The 20,482-nt window shown below is 27.5% G+C and overlaps 2 protein-coding genes across 4 annotated transcripts in view; one reads left to right on the top strand and one right to left on the bottom strand.

Annotated features, from left to right (window-relative positions):
- Nucleotides 1–6,424, bottom strand: part of Cbl (E3 ubiquitin-protein ligase CBL) — a 41,190-nt gene extending 34,766 nt beyond the window's left edge. The window contains exons 1-2 of the mRNA XM_043051399.3: nucleotides 5,346–6,424; nucleotides 36–182 (exon numbers count right to left, since the gene is read on the bottom strand). Coding sequence (XP_042907333.1) covers nucleotides 36–182; nucleotides 5,346–5,899 — 701 coding nt within the window. The 5' untranslated portion in view covers nucleotides 5,900–6,424. The remainder of the gene's footprint in view (nucleotides 1–35; nucleotides 183–5,345) is intronic.
- A 119-nt stretch (nucleotides 6,425–6,543) lies between these two features.
- Nucleotides 6,544–19,285, top strand: LOC107450405 (regulator of microtubule dynamics protein 1). 3 transcript variants are annotated; one of them, XM_016066190.4, is made up of 10 exons: nucleotides 6,544–6,650; nucleotides 7,125–7,234; nucleotides 7,328–7,430; nucleotides 8,286–8,527; nucleotides 8,618–8,707; nucleotides 10,750–10,805; nucleotides 10,981–11,068; nucleotides 12,800–12,830; nucleotides 15,592–15,725; nucleotides 18,983–19,285. In XM_016066190.4, exons 2-10 carry the CDS (start codon nucleotides 7,142–7,144, stop codon nucleotides 19,019–19,021), a joined length of 876 nt encoding a protein of 291 aa, XP_015921676.2. In that variant the 5' UTR covers nucleotides 6,544–6,650; nucleotides 7,125–7,141; the 3' UTR covers nucleotides 19,022–19,285. The 3 variants fall into 3 exon arrangements, with proteins under 3 accessions (XP_015921676.2, XP_015921675.2, XP_015921677.2); XM_016066189.4 differs by having other exon boundaries at nucleotides 6,545–6,677; XM_016066191.4 differs by having other exon boundaries at nucleotides 6,585–6,742.
- The last annotated feature ends 1,197 nt before the right edge of the window (nucleotides 19,286–20,482 follow it).

Raw genomic sequence — 20,482 nt, 5'->3', positions numbered from 1 at the left:
ATTTTTAATACATAAAAGTTTCAAAATATTTGTACCTGGTGAAGACATCAAATTCAAAATTAGATATATAATCATTGCACGTTAAATCTATAGTGGATTTAAGTGCCATAGCTTCCAAACCAGAACTTATGGCATGAACTTGATGAAGAGTTTGTCGAAAGATACGCCATGGTACTATGGTGCTAAAAAATTTAAAAAACAATGTTAAAATTATAAATTTAATTAAAAATAAATTTTTTATACATAATACCAGTGATTTAAATGATTTTTTAACCATTGATTTTAATCCTTAAAATAAAATTTAAAAAAAACTATTAGAAGAACTGCATTATTCTAAAGAAAGATTTGAAGTTATAACAAAAATATAAATTTTCTAAAGAAAGTATTTATATAATACATATTTTTTTTACGCAAGCATACCTGCAAACACTGGAGAAATAAAGTAAAAGAAATTTTACTAATCGACTTAATTTTGGGTTTATGACTACTGATGCTCCACTCCACAGCCTTGTCATTTTGAACCCAGTCCAGAAGACAAGGGAACTCCTGTAACAAGTATTGGGTGAAATTTGCTCTTTTAAAGGACTTTTTAATGAAACTAATCTGCATTTGAGTTACATGGAGAAGAAAACCATAAAAGCCTACCACGATTACCCTGACAAGGAGACTATAACCCATCATTCGTGTAACTCATTTTGACCAGTCCCAGATGGGATTCGAACCTGCGTGCACCACATTGGAAGGCACCATCTCGTGAGCTACCACGTCGCGACTTAAACAATTCTAATAAAACTCAACATATTACAATACTAGCAATAGCACCATCTGTTGAGGAATTAGAAATATTTTTGTCATCAGTGGATATTTTGTCTTGAAATGATTATTTTTTTTCCTTAAATTTCTTCAACAAATAAGGAGAAATTTGAGAATATATAGGTAAATAGGAGATAGTTGTAAAATACAGTCTGTCATTACAGTTGTAAAATACAGAGTCTTCATTAAAAAACAGGAGACTTGGCAGGTATGGACAAGCCTTACAACATTTTTCGCAAGGTACAAACTAAACAGCTTAAGAACTTTACCGTTAGCCAGGCACTAGTTAATTTGACTATTTTCTTAATTTTTTATTTTTTTCCCCTTTTAGAACACAAAACAAAAGGATCTTCCAAAAAAATAAAAATTGTTTAATATATTAACTTCCACTCGGCAAATAGGAAAGTATCATAAAAATTTTTAAAACAATGTAAAGGTACGGAATAGCTGGTTAGCTATTATCTTTCATGTTTATAAACTATAATTAATGCTACAGCTGTATGAATAATTATAAGCATTTGAATCATAAAATAGATGTTTAATTCAGCATATTATTTACATTTTCAAATCATGAAGTATGCCATAACTTAACCCAATGAAAGGCAAAAATTCTGAAAATTGATATTAATAGAAAAAGTAAAATGGCAAAGCAAAAAATGAGTGATTTTGTGAATGAATTTTTAATTCTCATTGGAAAAAAAATAATAAAATTACTCAGTTTATTTTTTTGCCTTATAACAATAATTTGTTGCTTTTTTAAACTAATTTTTGAGTTACTAACATAACTGACTAATTATATAATAATATAGGTAATATTAATTTCTTAATTTTTAACTAATAATTTCTAACTCATTTCATTCATAAAAGTAAAAATCATTCATGTATGAGAAATATTATTTAACAAGTATTTTTTTTTAGTCAGAAACTATACTTACCATACCATCAAATCTAATAAGATAATTCAATAGACACTCAAATAATTTTTGTTCATATTCTGTAATGCAACATATTTATTTCTCTGAACAGATGTTATTTTATCTTTAAAAAGTGCAATTAAATTAAAATAGTAATTTAATTGTGATAATCACAAGCATTTGCATTGTTTAAATTTTTTCCCCACTTAATTTTGGTCATCTTGTCACTTGTTAATTTCATTCAGCAATAAAATTGATTTAACTAAGTGACAAAAAAAATGGAATTTAATACTAGTTTATAAATTTAATTTAATTAATTTATGTTATAACTATTAACCCTATTATTTTTACAGAATCAATATCTTTTTTTTGTTCCCACAATACCACAGGAAGTCATTTTAAGCAGAAAGAAAAAACTTAATGGATAATATTTTATGTTCTGACAATATCATAGTAGGTTATTTTAAGCAGAGTTGACAAGGTTTAGGACAGAATGGATTAATCCACAGTTAAAACCAGGGTTTAAACTGTCCTGTCCAAAAGCATTTTATTCAAATTATGTCACTATTTTTAAAAAATAAAAGGTTAATTTTTGAACAAGAAGCAAAATGAAGACAAGTTTTTGATTTATTGAAAAAGTTGAATATTATTTTTAATATTGCATAATTTATCAGTATTAAATGCATTTTTATTCATATTTAAAGGATTAGGTATTCACTTTTGTTGTTCATTGAAATGTGGAGCTTCAAAAGTTATAAATCTTTTCTCATTTCATTATATTATTCTCCTTTTATCAAATCAAAGCAAATTCCATAAAAAGCTTCAAATATTTATTAATCTATGTAATTATTATGTGTACAATGGTTACACATAAAGGATTTTTACGAATTTACCCAAAGTTCAAAGTTTTGGACACTTTGAGACAGTTTTAGTCAATTTAAGACAGTAAAACACAGGTGTCCTGTCCAAAATCAGTTTAGGACATCCAAAACAACAACCCTGATATTAAGCAGAAAGCAAAAACTCAATGGATAATATTCTTTGTTCTCACAATACCACAGTAAGTCATTTTAACCAGAAAGAAAAAACTTAATGGATAAAGTATTTAATATCTTCATTTAATCTATCCTATGTTATGATTAGTTGATAATTATTTCCATTTATAAGCATCATCTGTAAGGGCTTAAGAACTTTTACTTGTTGAATTATCATAAATATTTTGAATTTCAAAAAGCGTTAATGTTCTGTTTTTATGCAAGAAAAATCAGTCAATAATTTATATTTTCTAATCCCATTCTTTCTTATTTTCATGTATAACAACTAATTATATTACTTTTATTCAATATTTTAAAAAGATAATTCCTAGCTGTTTACATGCCAATGTGCGAAAAAAAGAAAAACAATTGCTTGAAGTCTGAATAACATTTTTCACACATTTAAAATTTACGTTACTAATTATTATTTATCTTCAGTTTAAATCCGATTCTATATAATTATTTACCTATTTTAAAAATTTATACAGTTTGTTAGTTTTCTTTCTTTTTGTAGTATTGTTTATCAAAAATCTAGCTTTTATGAAATAAATACAAAATTTACGGAATCTTAAAAGGCTAATTGGTCAGGCACCAAATTAATAAAAAAAAATTATTCAAAATCAACAGTTCCATTTTTGGAACTTTGGCATTTTAAGAGTTCTAGTTTTAGATATTGCCTGAGTTATTTGAATTATGCCGTGCGCATGTTATTTAGTTAGTTATCGGTTGAACATCAAATTAATTGAAAACTTTGGTACATATGCATTTTAAGAGTTTTAGTTTTTGTCTATTTGAATTATGTTGTGTGCATGTACTTTTTATAGCATTCAAACAAGTTTTGCCTAACATTTTAAACATGAATTTTTTTTTCTGTCTCTTAAATGACATTATCAGATAAATTTAAAATCTAGTCAATCCAACAAAATTGGATAAAACAAAATCCTAAATACTTAAGGGAAAGCCAATTCAAAATCCATTGAAAGTTGATACAGCAGAGCTCATTCTAGTCAGAAAAAAGAACAGGGTACAAAAGTTTAAAAAAAGGGGCATTATTATTCTAAAAAGGCAATAATTTCCTTCTATGGGCTTTACACGTTCAATTGAAAAAACATTGTCATTTTTTTAGGTACTTTACTAAAAGTAGCAGAGCAATCATATTAATTACTAATTTTTATTAATAAATTAACATATATATATACGGAGTTAATGAGCTAATTAGCCTAGTAGTTTATTTAAAATGCATGCATATATTAATAAATGTATGTTTTTTAAGTGTCTGTAGTTATGATTTAAAAATTAAAATGATTATTAATAATTATGATTTAATGATAGTGAAGTAACTGCAAACTTTCAAAGACAAGTGCAACAACATTCCTTTCTCATATAAATCTATGTATTGACAGCAATAACAAACGAAATAAAAAGAGTTGAAAATAACAAAAGTTTAAGAAATCCATTGCAGAGTTTGGGAAAAAAATAAAGAAGGGTTGAGGAAAGAAAAGGCAAAAAGTGTATGGAGTTTATTATATCAGAGCACTAATTTACTTCAGAGGCAACAGGGTGGATTCTTTTGACTAAAAAGGCAGCAGGGTGCTTGGCCCTGTTTACACTGCCTAGAATGAGCTCTGGATACAGTATCTGAATTTGTAAAAAATGCACACACTAAGTCGGTAGCAATGTAAAAAACATTATCAAAGTTATCATATTTATTTAATGATCAAATTTATTTTTGGGAACTTAAGGGTAAATCTATCATTTAAATTGATAAGTAAACAACAGCAAGCGAAGATTTCCATATTGTAATCAACAGCAGAATAATCACCGAGTCATGGAAACTTCTGGGCAAAGGATTGCAACAAACTAACAAATAAATTAACATAAGGAGATCAAGCAGTAAGGTAAAACTCATATAGCAAACCTCAAAATTTTTAGAAGTTAAAAATTTACTAATTTGAAATGCATGAAGCACCCTGACAATTGTAATTGACAAAACAGATCATGATAATGAAATATCCCCAAAAGCAATTTAATTCACTCTACTTGGAAGAAAGAAAAAAAGAGAAAACTTATGTAGTTTTGCATAACTTTTCAGATCAAATTGTTACACAATATACTTGAGAAGCCTACTGAGAAACTCAGCATTACAGATATTAATAAAATGAAAAAATCCTAGAGTCTAAAAAAATAATGATAATGAATAATGTATAAAATATCAAAAATAAGATTTTCATAATTTAGGTTTCTTTAAAAGGAATAGTTGGGGCCTATAATAAACTATAAATATTAATGAGTTTTGCTTAACAGCTTGATTTTATAAATGCCCAATGAACACACATAGAGTATATTCAAATTAGAATGTAACAAAATTTTAAGATTGTAGGATTAATTATTGGGTTGAATACAGAATGTTAATGTGTATGTATTAAGTTCAATAACCTGCAAGCAAAACAAGTATTAAATATATAGGGTAAGTAAATGTTTGCCATACATAAATGTTACATTAATAAACTGCATTTAAAGCCAGTTACGACTTTAAGATGAAGTCAAACATAAAGTAACAGAACATGTAAACACTGTTTTCTACCTTTCACCAAAAGCAGATTTCCAAAAGTCAGCAGCATCACTTTTGGTGATTCGAAAGCCATCTCCAGAAAAAGTTCCATTCGGATAAATGGCTTTCAGTTCTGACAACATATGACTGAAAACTAAACTAAGTTTCGTTAGATTCCGTCGGTAGTGAGACGACTCGTCGAACATTTTCTCTTTGCCTTCTTTGAAAAGTTTGATGGCTTGTTTACACTTACGATTTAGATTGTCAATAAAGATTCGAAAATATTCTGTATCATTCAGAATATTCATCTTATCTTCGTGTTTATGATAAATTGTTCGAAGATGTTGATACGTGTCAGGAAGTATATCTAATATGAAAGGAGGACTGTTTTTCAAGTTCATTTTGGGATGTTGGCACAATTTCACAACTTTGTCCATTAACTTCCATGTTTTTTCGATAGTCCTTCGATCAATCACAAATTTTGGAGTCGCCATAGCTTCAGAAAACGCACCCTGAAGGCGGCTAAATATCGAAGATATATTCATTGCCTGCATATTCCGACAACGATTACTGACCGCCATTTTCATTACTTCCCTTACCCCCTCCCTCGCTCTGCTCTATTTCCTCTTAGGGCTAGCCTCCGATTCATTCACATTTTGTCAATGAATACTACTCAATGAAATTCTTCTTTTTACCCTTCCTTTCTATGTAATAATTTCACACTACTTCTTCTAAATAACAGCAAAGGGAATGAAGAAAACTAATATCAAAACCAAAAATATTCTAATTTTTGTGTACTATTTACTATTTCCGGGAGCCACTTTTTACAATTAAAACAAATAAATTTTCATTGTTAACTTTGAAAGCTCTGAGGAAAAAAAAGGAAAAGCATGTACTCGAAAAATATTACATAATCATTATTTATTTGCTAAACTAGTTTATTGGTATTTACAAAAGAAAGCAAAAATGATTAGCGTCATTTCCTGGGTTGTAGCGTCTTTTTTCCTAAACGCTGGATTTCCTTAATGCTGGTTTTACGAACTTTATAAGAAGATTCGATAACTATTTCTCATAAGATGCACTGTTTTGTCAAAAAAGAAGCATAAAATTATACTCTTAGTTTATATGACATGTACACACATTATAAAAAGCCAATCAAAATTTAAAGTTCATGCATGAAGCGTATAATTTGAAAGCAGAAATGAAGCCTTAGATAGGCAATCGCAATATGTATGCAAGCTATAAGCGCAAAAAAGAGAACCATTTAAAACTAATATAAACGACTCCCTCATGTAAACAAAACAGCTGCCTCTTCTAACAGCTGATAGTATTACAAAGGTTATTGTGTTAATTAATTTTCTAAATGTAAGACTTGAAAATTTTAAAATTTACAAGATACTAATTCAATCAATTAGAAATTTGATAAAAATGTAAACTGTTCCATGATATAATTATTTTCTGTAATTAGCTTTCCTTCCCGTTATTTTAAGCATAAACCAGGTTTTAAAATACATTTGAATATTAGCAATATTCTTGCTTATATTTGCTTTGTCTGCATTAGTGGAGTCAAATGACAATGTCTAAGAATTATGATTTATTTGACTAGTTAGGGTTGACTTATGCTACATTTGCTCTTACCATTATTGAGGAAGCTAAAAGATATATTTCAACCTGTTCTAATCAATTGTCATAAATTAATGTTTTTATGATTTTCTAACTTTTTTACAAACACATTAAAAATTAATTTATATCTTGTACGATTTTTTTTTTATACTTAGTTATAAAAGATTTTTTCATTTGATATGTTTTCAGAAAATACAAGCTTTAAAATGAACTCAATAAAATTGTTTCAGCGTGGAATTCTGCTCAGAAACTTACTAAGACATTTTTCTATCAAATGTGGTCAACACCAGAATAAAACTGTAAGTTTTGTGATTTTTTTATTTTATTATTATTACAAATAGTGTGCTAAATACATTGTTCTTTTTTTGAAATACTTTCTCTTTAAATTACAGTTTATAAGAAAACTTTCTTCAAGTTTTTCCAATCCGAAATATACTCTGCCTTCATTGGTTTCCTCTCTATTGTTTATAAAAGCTCTAACAAATGATAAATCAGGTTATTATTGTTGTTTTTCAGATTTTATTTTATGTTTTATTCTGAAATTAAAGTCTTAACATTACCTATAAAAAAATATAAAAAAAGTGTTTGCAACATTTAAATTCAAGTTACAGATTTTAAAAATTTTTAAGTTATATGTTTGTTTTTTTCATTTTAGTTTTTACCTTTGTAATGTTAATCAAAAATGGATTATGTCTGTGTTGGTAATTAATATTATATTTAATAGTGACCTTTGAAAAATTTTCGATTAAAGAAATATATGATATGACATCATTGGCACATCAATATTATCATTTGTATGACAAATGATATCAATGACAAATCAGGTTATTGTTATTTTTCAGTATTTTAGTTGTTTTCAGTACTTAAATTCATTACATTACCAATAATTAAATAAATTTGAAAAAAATTATGTAATATTTAAGTTTAATTGAAAAATTTTAAAGTTATATGTTTTCTTTTATTTCCATTTCAGTTATTATGCTTGCTATTATTATGCTTGCAATGGTTACAAGTTACACCTATATAAATAATTTTTACTTTCTACCCAAGTTCAGGGTTCTGGACACTTTGTGGCAGTTTTTGTCGGTTTAAAACTGTAAAACCCACATGTCCTAGCCAAAACACTAACCCTGGTTTAAAAGAAAGATAAAAAGAATTTCAATATATTTGATTAAGTATTTCTGTAAGTAGATAATTTACAATTTTTATTCAAGAAACTGAATAACATATTTTTTCAGGTTTAAAACCTGACATCATCACTAAGATTTTCATGGAAATGTTAGAAATATTTATAAATTTTTTTCTTGTTTTTCTACTTCTATTTTATGAATATTATTTTTAAACTTGTAGCTAAGATCATTATTGAAGAAGCTGATAATTTATATGATGAAGCTAAGTTTGGACAACTTCATTCAGTTATCTACTCACATAAAACATCAGACAATCCCGAAATTTTATGGAGAGTTGCCAGATCAATATTTGAAAATTCTCGGAATGAGAATGATAAAGATAGGCTAGCAAGTTTAGAAGAAGCTCTTGATATAGTTGAAAGAGCACTAGAAATTAATGAGCAGTGCTGGGCTGCGCACAAAGTAATTATTTTATTAACTTAATATTTTTGTTAAATCTAATTCCTACTGATTATACTATTTGTCTAATTTTTTATTACTGATTTCTTGCAGTGGAAAGCTATTTTATTGGATTATGTTTGGCGCTACAAAAGTACAAAAGAAAGAATTATTCATAGCTTTGATATTAAGAAGCATATGAAGGTCTGTATTGAAATATTAATTTTTTTCACTAAAAATTTAACTATGTTTGATTTCTTAATGCCATGAACTCTCACTACTATGATTCCAATACAACAATAACCCTTTATTATGATAATGTTTTGTGATCCCGACAAACTTGCATATGAATTAATGATGTACTCATTTCAATATTACGATATTCCCTGAAGCAATAAACCCCTCTAAAGTGATTTTTTTTCCAAATTTCAACCTTATTTTCTCTATTTATAATTGGTTTTCAAATAATGTAAAAAAAATCTTATTTTATCATCTTTTGCCATTTTTTCCATCCTTTCTGACAAGAGAAGACTCACTGCTGACCACCCCAAGAGCTTCCATTTTTAGAATTGCCTCCTTTAATCTCTTAAGAAGTCACATATGTAGCATTCCTATCTAATTTCATTTCCTTCATGTTAAAAGCTGATAATGAGTTACAGATGACCACAAGCATCACATTAACACCTGAAAGAGAATTTTTTCTGTAGAAAGTGGGTGGAGCTCCATTCACTAACAAAACACATTTTCGTACTTTGGCTTCAATGCATAATTTTTTGGTTAACTTGACAGTCGAAAAAATGAAAAACAAAAATATCAGATTACTTTCAATAAAAACGGTTTTTAGGTATGTTTACGATTTTATTTCAATTGTTTTTAATATTTAACCATAATTAACACTCTGCAAATTAATATTTTAGGTAATATATAAATATATTTATAGTTAATACATGTATAACATTTAAATTTTAAAAAAAAATGTCATTGTGTCTCCAAAGTATGTAGGCCCTTGATGAAACAATGTATCCCTCTACAACAATTTATTTATTTAGTCCCCAAAATATTGTTGTAGCGAGGTTTTACTGTAACTGTCTATTATTTATTAGGGATTATTAGGAATTATAGATGAAGCTAAGCATTCAAAGAAATTTGTTAGAAAATTACCTTAAAAGTCCGAGATTTTTTAAATCTGAGAACTTCTTTCTTAATCTTAAAACTAGATTTAAATATCAGGATTTATAATAGAATCATAATTTGATTTTTTTTTTAAATGAATGACCATATAAATCTATTTCCAGAAATCTGTAAAAATAATCACCAAAAAAATATATTTAAGTATTGGATATTTATTCTTATAATTAATATTCGCTATTTGTTCTAGAATCAGATCTGTTAATTAACGTTTATTTTCGAAGATGTGTTGCAAAATATTAAAATAATGTTGCAAATCAATGTGTGTTACCAAATATTTATTTTATCTAGTTTATTTTCTTCTAGTTTTGAATTTTGTTCAAGCACTTTTGTAAATGTTTGAGCTATCCAAAATCAATACGAATTACTGAACAGACATGAGACATATTGTTACTGTATTGGGAAAGTTAGTGTTTGAATTTTTATGTACTGAAAGATTCCGAGAGAGAACAAATTGAGTATCCAACTAGAAACATTGATAATAGGTCTTTTTTATCCTGTCACATTACAGCCCTAGAAACATTCATATTGTTTCTAATATGCCTCAGTGTTTTTTTTTTAGCTTTTTTGGTTGATCATACAATAAATATATCTGAATTATTCATGGTACAACATACTTGAAGGATGAAATTATGCAACAAAAAAATTACTATTCGTTTACAAAATTTACCCATTGAAATGGCTGATTGAAATTAGTATTCAAATATTAAAGTATTATAATAAATATAAAGTATTTTTTGCATTATGCATTTTTCAAAATTTGCAAGAGCTTATAAAAATCAACAAATCTATAAATTGATAAAAACTGATGTCAAATGCAAGCAATTGGAAACTTTTCAATAAGGCTTATTAAGGGATAACTCGCTAATTTATTTTTGTGAAGTTGTAATTTTTTTAATTAAACTCAGATTATGATCAGTTTTGCTACCTAAATATGTATTTCATAATTCTATTACTTTTACATGTCTGGAGGAATTATCCTGAAATTGCACTGCATAATCTTTTTATATTTATTATTGATACACTTGCATTACAAAAAAGTTTGTTTTACATTATAGCGGGCAATTGAACTGAATCCAAAGGATGGTACTTCTTATTACATACTTGGAGAATGGTAATTTTAATTTTTTGTCTAGTTATACGATTCTCAAATGAGAACTTTATTTAAAAATGAGTCATAATTAGTCATCATTATTTTGAATAATATGCTTTGTAAATTTGTTATTAATTTTTTTTTTCGTTTTTAAGCATTATAATATACAACTAATTCTACAATAATATTTATATAGGTGTTATACTTTCGCTGATATGCCATGGTATCAGAGGAAAGTAGCTGCAGCAATATTTGCTTCACCACCTACTTCAACTTATGAGGAGGTATAATCTACAAAAATTAGTCTGTTAATTTGAAAAATATATCTAAAATATATTTGAAAAATATATCGGGCGTTTGCATTCTTGCAAAATTAGGAAATTTTGCTTCTTGTCTTAAAACATGAGGCAACTATTTCAAAAATTGAACATTTTAAACAATTAAAAAAAAAATAATTATCTGGAAGCCACTGAGCACTCGAGGTAAATGTATTAGTGGTTACTTTTTGCATTAAAATGACCTTAATAGTAATTTTTATCATATTATAAAAATAAAAAAAATTCATTTAAAAAAACATTTTTATTTGTAACCTGGAGCCTTGGTGGCTCAGGGTATAGAGTGCTCGCCACCCAATGAGGTGACCCGGGTTCAATACCAGCAATAGCTTGTCAATTCGAATGTTGCAGCCGGCTTGCACTGACCGCAGCGCTGGCGTAAAATATCTTGAGTGGTAGACTTATCATGGGTTAGAGTCCTCTTGCTGTCAGGCTAACTGTTGTAGACTTTCGTGGTTTTCCTCTCCATGTGACTGAAATGCGGGTTAGTTCCATCAGAAAGTCCTCCACAAAGGCAAATTTCTCCCAATACTTGATCTAGGAGTTACCTTGCCTTCTGGATCGGGTTTAAAATTACAAGGCTGCGTTGTTGAATATTAGTAGTCGTAAACCCAAGAATTGGGTCGGCTGTTCAACAACAGTTATAGGTAACCTAACATTATTGTATGAAATGCAATATTATAAAAATGCAATTAAATGAAAATTATTCGACAAATACTTCCATAATTAATATCAATGCATATTATAAATTAAGACAAATTAAGGCATATTACAAATTAAGTTCTGTATCCAGATCACTAATTTCATAAAAAATATTATAAAAATTGATGGCAGGAGTAAAAGTTATGCAATAATGTCATGCCAAATGATGCTAAATACATTTAATCTTTATTCCAATGATATGAACTTTAAAAAAACGAGCTTCAATAATGTAAAGCCACCAAAAATTACAAGTTACAATATTCGATTAAAGAAAATTTTAAGTTATTTTAGCTATTTTAATTGAAAAACTTAGTGGTAGAACCAAGTAAGTTGCATTTTCAGAACGAAAAAAAATTATATCAAAATTATTTTATTACCCATTTATTAGTAGGTGGGAATAATAATTCTTTTCTTTATTTTATTTACCACTACCTAATTTGAAATAAAAATCACACAATTAATTGTGTAAAGACTAGACAGAAGGCAAAAACATTTCTGTTACATTAAACATATCCATATTGAAGCAACCACTTTATGTTATTTTCTCTGATTCATTAATTTCCCAAAAATATCACTAGCCTGGTTCTTATGTAAAGCTCTTTAATTATGTCGATACATGCCTTTAAATTTTAAGCATGATTTCTCAGTGTTGATTTATTTATTCTTTTTTTTTATCAACTCTGGTAATATAAAAAAAGCTTTACTTCAAGTCAAAAGTGCTAAAATCATGTTTGTTTGTTTTTTAATTTTCCTAGTTGTTGTTGTTTTCGTATGCCTGTTAAGGCAGAGGGGTGTGATTGTTCTTGTTTTCTTGTGGCGCCATCTATGGCCAAGAGTTAAAATTTTCGTAGTGAAAAATATTGAAGAAAAAATTTTATCCTTAATTTTATTTCAACAATTAGTTGACATCTATTTAGTTTAATATTGCATATGAATAATTCATTCTTGTTATTATTTATGCTTATAAATTATTTTTAGGCTCTTAGTTGTTTTGAAACTGCTGAAAAAGGTACTGTACCTCATTCCTTATTATACTTTTTAATTTGAAACATTAACCACTTCAGGTTATATTAAGAGTTTTTGTTAAGATTCCATTAGTCTTTCAAAATTGTGGGCTCTCAAGACCCAAGATTTAGGAATTTCTAGATCCCCTTTTTCTAAAAACAAAGAAAAGTCTCATTTTCTTTTTGAGCTACAAATAAAAAAGAAAAGAAATTTTTTTACCTATGTTTTTAAAGTTATTATTTTGCCACTAGCTATCTTTTTTCTTTGCTGTAGTATTACGCATTTCTTGGGACACGTTATAACTTGTTTTCATGTCCACTTTACAATTTTTGGCATATTTCATACAATTATTGGAAAAAATCCTGTGGCAGAATTTTTTCAGGCTTTCTCCGACCAACTTCCCTGACACTAATATTTTGCCTTAAGATACTTTTAATTGTAACAATTATTAATTTAAAGTAACAGAAACATTGTGTTTACAGTTAAGAAATTATGGCACAAAAATATATAAAAAAATTTAGTTGTAAAAATAATATTTTTTTAATTCTAATAAAATAGGCGATATTCTCGCATTTTGTATGCGGAAAAATGACTAATTATTTCCTCTTTTGAATTTCGTAAATCATTACACAAATTAAAATTTGTACATAAATTAAAAATCACAAAATCTGTACATTAACTCCTAAATTATAGATCAAGATTAACTCAAATAGAACTCTTTTAAGAAAGAGATACTCAAATAAGTGTATGTAAAATATGGTGTTCTTCAAAGAAAAAAATTATGAAAGAAAGATCATCATTTCAAGAGCGAAAGGATCCTTCAAAACTTCTCCATTTCTGAATTTTTTATTTTATATCATTAAATTGAAATTCCAGCTGAAGCCAGTAGTTACCGATTTGTTTTTAAAATCTCAAATGACAATAGAAAAATTATGATTATTTCTTTTTGCTCTGATGCTCAAGAAAGACATCTTTAAAAAAAATTCTTCAGAGGAGGAAATTCTGCATTTTTCAAAAAATTATGCAGAAAGGAAACTCAAATGCAGGTTAGTTCCATAAAAAAGTCCCCCACAAAGCAAATTTCTCCCAATACTTGATCCAGGAGTTCCCTTGTCTTCTGGATTGGGTTCAAAATTAAAAGACTACAAAGTTGAACATCAGTAGTTGTAAATCCAAAATTGGGTCGGTTAGTAAAATCTCTGTTATTTTATTTCTCCAATGTTGGCAGGTATGCATGACCAGTTTGTTATGCATGACCAGTTTTTTATTGAACCTAAAAATCTTAAATATTCCGAACTAGAAAATTTCGTCAAGTATTAACAATGTTTTAGTGGGTACCATTGAAATTTAACATTATAAAAATACGTTATATCAAATCCACATTTTTATTAAGCTAATTAAATAGTTGGATTTAATTAGAAAATTCAAACGAAAGCTAGAACGTATTGGTTTTCACAGCACAGCTATTGTAAGTGAACGGCAGATGGACACGTGTGACGTCAGTTCGTGCATAATCACGTGACTCCCCGTTTCAGGCGAAAACGAAAGTAAGCGTTTTTTGATTGAAAATAACTAAATAAATAGTCTTCTTAGAAAAGTAATAAAATGTTTTCTGGGAGTTTTGAGGCATTCTGAATGCATTAAAATTAAAAAAAAATTTGACTGTAATTGTCCATTCTTAAAACAAAACTTAAATGTCAAAAATATTTTCCAGAAAAAAATTATTAAGAAAATAATAAAAGAGCAAATGTTGATCAAAAAAGCTATTAAAAATACAGCGCTATTATAAAAATGCCTATAAAAAAGGAAGACTATATGCAAAAGCAAAACAGAAGAAATAAAAATTGAACTTAATTTTTTAAAGGAAATTTTAAAGCTAAAAATTTTTTTTCCAATTACCATATTTTCAGGAAAAATTGAAGACTGAAGTCTAATAGTCCTCTTAATTGCCGCTTCATTATAAAAACATAAGTTTTTTGTAAAAGAAAAAGCTAACTCGAAACCGAAACAATTATCGTTCTTAGTTTTTAAACAAAGAATTTAATGATGAAATCTTAATTCAACTTTTTCACATTGCTGTACTTTTATTTTATAACCGTCCTCGAACACCCAACCCAATTTTGAGTTTACGACTACAAATGTTCAACTCCGTAGCCTTGTGATATTGAACCAATCCAGTAGATAAAGAAACTCCTGGATCAGTACCCCCAGAGGTATGATTTGTCATGGGAACATGGAGGACATTGTGACTCAACAGATTTAATGTGCATCGGTTTCCATTTGCTACACAGGGAGTCTTCGACCAGCGGAGATTGAAGCTATGACCTCTTGGACATGGGGCCTGCTTTACCACCCAGGGTATCCCGGTTTCTGTTGTATTTCTAGAAAAATATACCATAAATGTTTTTGTTGCAATTAACGAAAAGAATTGGCGATCAAAGATAAATCGGAAGTTGTTATGGAGAAATGTTCAGAGGAAGTCATTGGCCCACATTGGGCTGCCTGGCCAACTATGATGATTATAATAACTTTCTCATTTATGTGTTTGTTTTATATTAAACATGCATATCATGTATGTTATAAGAAAATTTGTTCCTGGGCGATAAAATGGTATATTTTCCTCATTCTTCTAAAGCTCAAAGTCTTAACCGAAGCCATTGATAGCCGTAAACCTAAAATTGGATCAGCTGTCTAACGACAGTTATAAAATATAAAAATAATTGATTGATAAGTGTCTGTTTAAATAGTTTAACTTTTTTTTATAGTTGAACCTTTGTTCTACAGTATGAATTTACTTATGATGGGAAAATGCCACCTGAAAATGAATAACAAAGATGAAGCTACAAAATTTCTAAAAATGGTTTTAGAGTATCCAGTCAAAACACCAGATGACCAAAAAGTGAGATGTTATTTTAATGCAATAATTGATTACCTTACATTTCATTAGGGAATTTATGAAAACAGAGTGCTTAGCCAGATTTTTCAACAAAAAATAAGTAATTTTTAAGCACTCAAAAAATATTTTTAATCACTTTCCAAAAAAAATCATAATTAGGATCTGTGCAGTAATAAAAATTATTATTTTTTCTAATCGTTTAAAGTTCTTAATTTATAAATATAAAATCAATAAAATTCAAAAACATTTTCCAAAGCTTTACATAATTATGATAAAATAACTAGTTTCTGATAAATATTGCAGAGAAAATTGGTAAAATCATGCTTTTTTGGTAATTGAGAACGACAATCGACATGGCAAAGAAAAGAAAAAATCTCTTATTAAAAAATAGAAAATTAAGCACTTTTTACAAACCCCGAATAAAAAAAAGCACCCTTAAAAGCTTTTAAAAAACGTAAATCAAAAATAAGCACCTTCAAGCACTTTTCAAAAATACTATGCACCTTGAAGAACACATGCTTTTTTTTTTTAAATGTGCCTACAGAAATAATATTAATTATAAGAATTATCGAAATAATAATAATTAGGAGAAATTTATTTGCAGAAAATGTGCAATGGAAACACCCTGTATATGGAAAAAATGAATTAAATAAATGAATGAATGAGCAATGAATTAAAAATTCTTATTCTCTGTGTTTGTAGTACATTAAAATTGCCACTATACAATTTTGTTAAATTAAAATATAGTTTTTTTTACTTTATTTCCTTCCTAACATCCATATTTCATACATTCAATCAAGAAACATAAAGTCCGGTTACTTGACCAGCTATGGTAGAAATAGGTATATATTTAAGTGTTGGTATGTTTAGTGTTAACATGATTGACTACAAACTGGTGACTTTTTTTTATATTTCCCCCCTGTTATTTGGACTGTTAATTAATCATATAACTGCTCTTTGCCATGCATAGACATAACTCAGCTACTATTTAAGATAGTAAAAAACCGATTTTTATTCAATTTGTTAATGAATCTTCTTTCAAAAAGTTTTAATCTGTAACATTAATTTAATTAAACATTAATTTGATTAAGCATTAATATTAATTTAACATTAATATATATACAAAATATTCAATAGATTAATTATTATTCTCGCCAATTTCTTCTACATTCATAAAAGTAACTCTATAATTTTTATTAAATTTATTCTTTCTGCAGGTAATAAATATAAAACCATTCACAAAATATTCAAACTTTCTTGAAACACCTCATTGAATATATTCATGCCAGAGCATGCTTATGAAATAAGAGGAATAATGCTTTAATAAATTTTTTAATAATTTAGTTGGTGATTGTCTTCGCGCATTCTAAGATACATTCTAAATGATTCAAGATCTAAACTTTAAGAATAAACAATAATTACAGATATCATTTTAAGTTATGATATCACCCGCAAAAATGTCTGTTTAAATTACTTAAATCTATACACATTAATATCTGAATTATAAATTTTAAAAAATTTTGTATTTTGATAAAATTTTACTTGAAAAGTTTTTTGCAGTTTTTATTTTTCAACTGTGGAAATACCTGTTTTACAAGTTGCACACTTTTTTTTTTTACGAATCAATAGCTTTATTTTGTTATAATATAATTAGAAAAGAAATTTAAAATACTTGAAAGGGATTCTTAAATTTTTAAAAATGGCTGAATAATTCTAATTATTTCTACAACACAGGAAACTTATGTTTTAGACCTTTATTCCAACATTAAAACCATGCATATTTAAATTAAAAATCATATGTTTATTTTATTTGTTTGTAAAATAAAAAATTTTGAGTGAACAAATGTTTTAATTGTAAAAAAACAACATCCATAGCTGCCAACTCTACTGGATTTTTCCAGTTTCTCCTTGCCTACTGGTTTAATAAAAATTCTCCTGATTTTCGTACATTTTAGATAAATCTCTAAAATTGAGGAAGTTTACTAAAAAATCCCTATTGAAAAAGAAATTTTGCGCAGATTATTGCTTGCTTGAGTATTAAAATAAGTATTATATATAATAAAGCTAGCCTTATTTATAAGAATCAGTTTAAAATTGTTTTTGTCCTAAAATGTTCAGTTTATTTTTATTCAGAACTCCCTTTTTAAATTAATAGAGTATGATAATGGTAAATGAAAATATTTTAACTATCTTTGATGAATTAAATGCCTACGACTATTCAAAATTATCAGTTAACATAAATACATAACATTTCAAGTTCATTTGATGTCCATCATAACTCAAAAAATATTGCAGTTTTTCTATTTTGATTGACTATAAAAATCCCTAAAATTCCCGTTGTGTAAAATATTTATTACATTATGCAACAAATATCATGAAATTTATATTATTTTATAAAATCTACTGGATTTTTTTTTCTCTGCAAGTTGGCAACTATGAATATTATCATCATTCACAGACAAAGTCTGTCTGATTGACAAATGTTTGTTTATTTGTTGTATACTTGTTACCCATTGGCAAAATGGGTGTTGTTTTGGATTTAATGGCGTACTCACCTTACTTGGATATCATCACAATTTTCGACTATGTTCAAGAGTAATAGTAAACAGTGCACATGCGTTGCTATGGCGACCGCTGCTGTTTGATAATTTTTTTAGAATTCTTTTTTTCACTTTTAATTATGTTATGCGTTAAGTTGGTGAGTTTATTTTTGAGGTAGGGGACCAGAGAGATCCCATAAATACTTGAGTTGTGAATAAAGGCGTAACTATAAACAAACCAAAGACGCAGTTTCAAGTAGCTTTAGAAAAATTTGGTGACATAATCCGCAAACCCAATCATGTTTTTTTTTAAATTTAGAATTCTTATTTAATCTCTGCTGTCCAAGACTAATGTTACGACTGTCAACAATTTTATAAAACCTAGCTGTAACTGAATGTCAATATTACTTAGTGAAATTATTTTACCTTTCATTTTGATTAGTTATTGTTTGATATTTGGTATACCACACAGACTGCATACGAGAGTGTGATTCATTTAAAATATTTCCAAGTTTCTTGACCAAATATTGATAAGCATAAAAAAATATCTGCATTCCGCATTTGAATTGCTCGAATCATTAGATGTTGGTAAAAGCTATATTTTTTTTAATTATGTTATTTCATTCTCTTTTACATGCAAAGAAAACTTTGCAATGTTTAATTTCTACCAGCACAAAGAAAACTTAACCATGCAATATTACATTTGTTTTTTCATTACAGGCACGAGAAGAGGCTGAAAAACTTTTGAAGACATTATAAAAAAAAATAATTTATTATATCAATTGTTTATTTTATCTCTATTTTCTTAAGAAAATATTTATATTTTATATAAAGTTTATAATTTTATGCTTATGCATACTGATAAATATTTTTTATTAATCTTTTTTTTAATATCAAACTTTTGACGACATTATAAAAAAATTGTATTACTTCAATTGTTTATTTTATAAAGAAGATATTTTGATATTGATATTTTATATGAATTTTATGCTTATACATACAAATAAATATTTTTTTTTAATATTGAACCTTTTTAACACACTTAAGATTTTTGCGCTAGCGCATACTTTTAGGTAGTTTAGCTAGCTCACAAATTACTTTGAATAAGTTAAACAAGGTGGATAGCCAAGTCTTTCAACAAAAAATAAGCGCCTTTTAAATATTCTTAAGCACTCAAAAAATATTTTAAGGGCTATATATATTAACAAAATACAAAATAATTTTCAAAGACTTTACATGATCATGATAAAATAAATAGTTTCTGACAAAGAACTCATTTTCTTGATTATAACCAGGTAGTCATTATAAAATGATCAAGAGATTTTTCGATTCGATATCAGAGGGTGGGAAATGAAACCTAAAATTTAGAATATCTTGGAAAATGCAGCAGAGTTGAATGTGAGAGTGCAATAATCTCATGAAATCCAGCTTAGTAGATGCACGTGCGGACTCGTAAATATTTCATCAAACATGTAAAATTATTGGTGGTTTCATACGCTAACGAACGATACACCAAAATAGATTTTGGTAGAATGGATTGTGAAAATGTTGAATAGAACAATGTGAAAAGCATGTTTTTACATAATACAAGGAGATAATCAACATTCCTTTTTCAAAAATGAGACAAAACATATACCTTTCATCAAACAAAAAAAAAATAAGCACCTTTAAAGTACTTTTTAAGCACTATATACATTGACAAAATGCAAAATAATTTTCAAAGACTTTACATGATCATGATAATATAACTAGTTTTTGACAATGAACTCTTTTCTTGATTATATTAGCCACCATAAAAAGATTTTTCAATTCGATTTCAGAGGGTAGAAAATAAAGCCTGAAATTCAGAATAAGTAGCAAAAAGCAGCAGAGTGGCACATGAGAGTGCAAGAATCTCACCAAACTCAGCTCATGTAGTCACCGCCAAGTATTTCATCAAACATGTAACATGATTGGATGTGTTACGGACTGACGGCACACTGAAATGGAATGTAGTTGAATAAATTGTGAAAACATTGAATAGAACAATGTGAAAAACACGCTTTTGCATAATACTTAGTGAAAAGCAATAAGGTAAAGAAATAAATCTCATTTTCGAAAATTAAAAACCCCCCATGACAAAAGCACCTTTAAAAATCGAAAATAGACACCTTTGAACACACTACACACCATGTTAAATAAATGTTAACTGTCAGTACTACAAAGAATAGAAAAAAAAGC

Source organism: Parasteatoda tepidariorum, chromosome 3, assembly GCF_982258835.1.
Source record: "Parasteatoda tepidariorum strain Cologne lab strain chromosome 3, Ptep-v5.0, whole genome shotgun sequence".
In the NCBI taxonomy this organism is placed as follows: domain Eukaryota; kingdom Metazoa; phylum Arthropoda; class Arachnida; order Araneae; family Theridiidae; genus Parasteatoda; species Parasteatoda tepidariorum.
This window is presented reverse-complemented; position numbering and strand designations above follow the sequence as displayed.

Coding starts and splice junctions, on each gene's coding strand:
- LOC107450405 (XM_016066190.4), top strand. CDS start 7,142: ATGAACTCAATAAAATTGTTTCAGCGTGGAATTCTGCTCAGAAACTTA. Junction 11,069..12,799: donor CTACTTCAACTTATGAGGAG/GTATAATCTACA, acceptor AATTATTTTTAG/GCTCTTAGTTGTTTTGAAAC. Junction 15,726..18,982: donor AAACACCAGATGACCAAAAA/GTGAGATGTTAT, acceptor TTTTCATTACAG/GCACGAGAAGAGGCTGAAAA.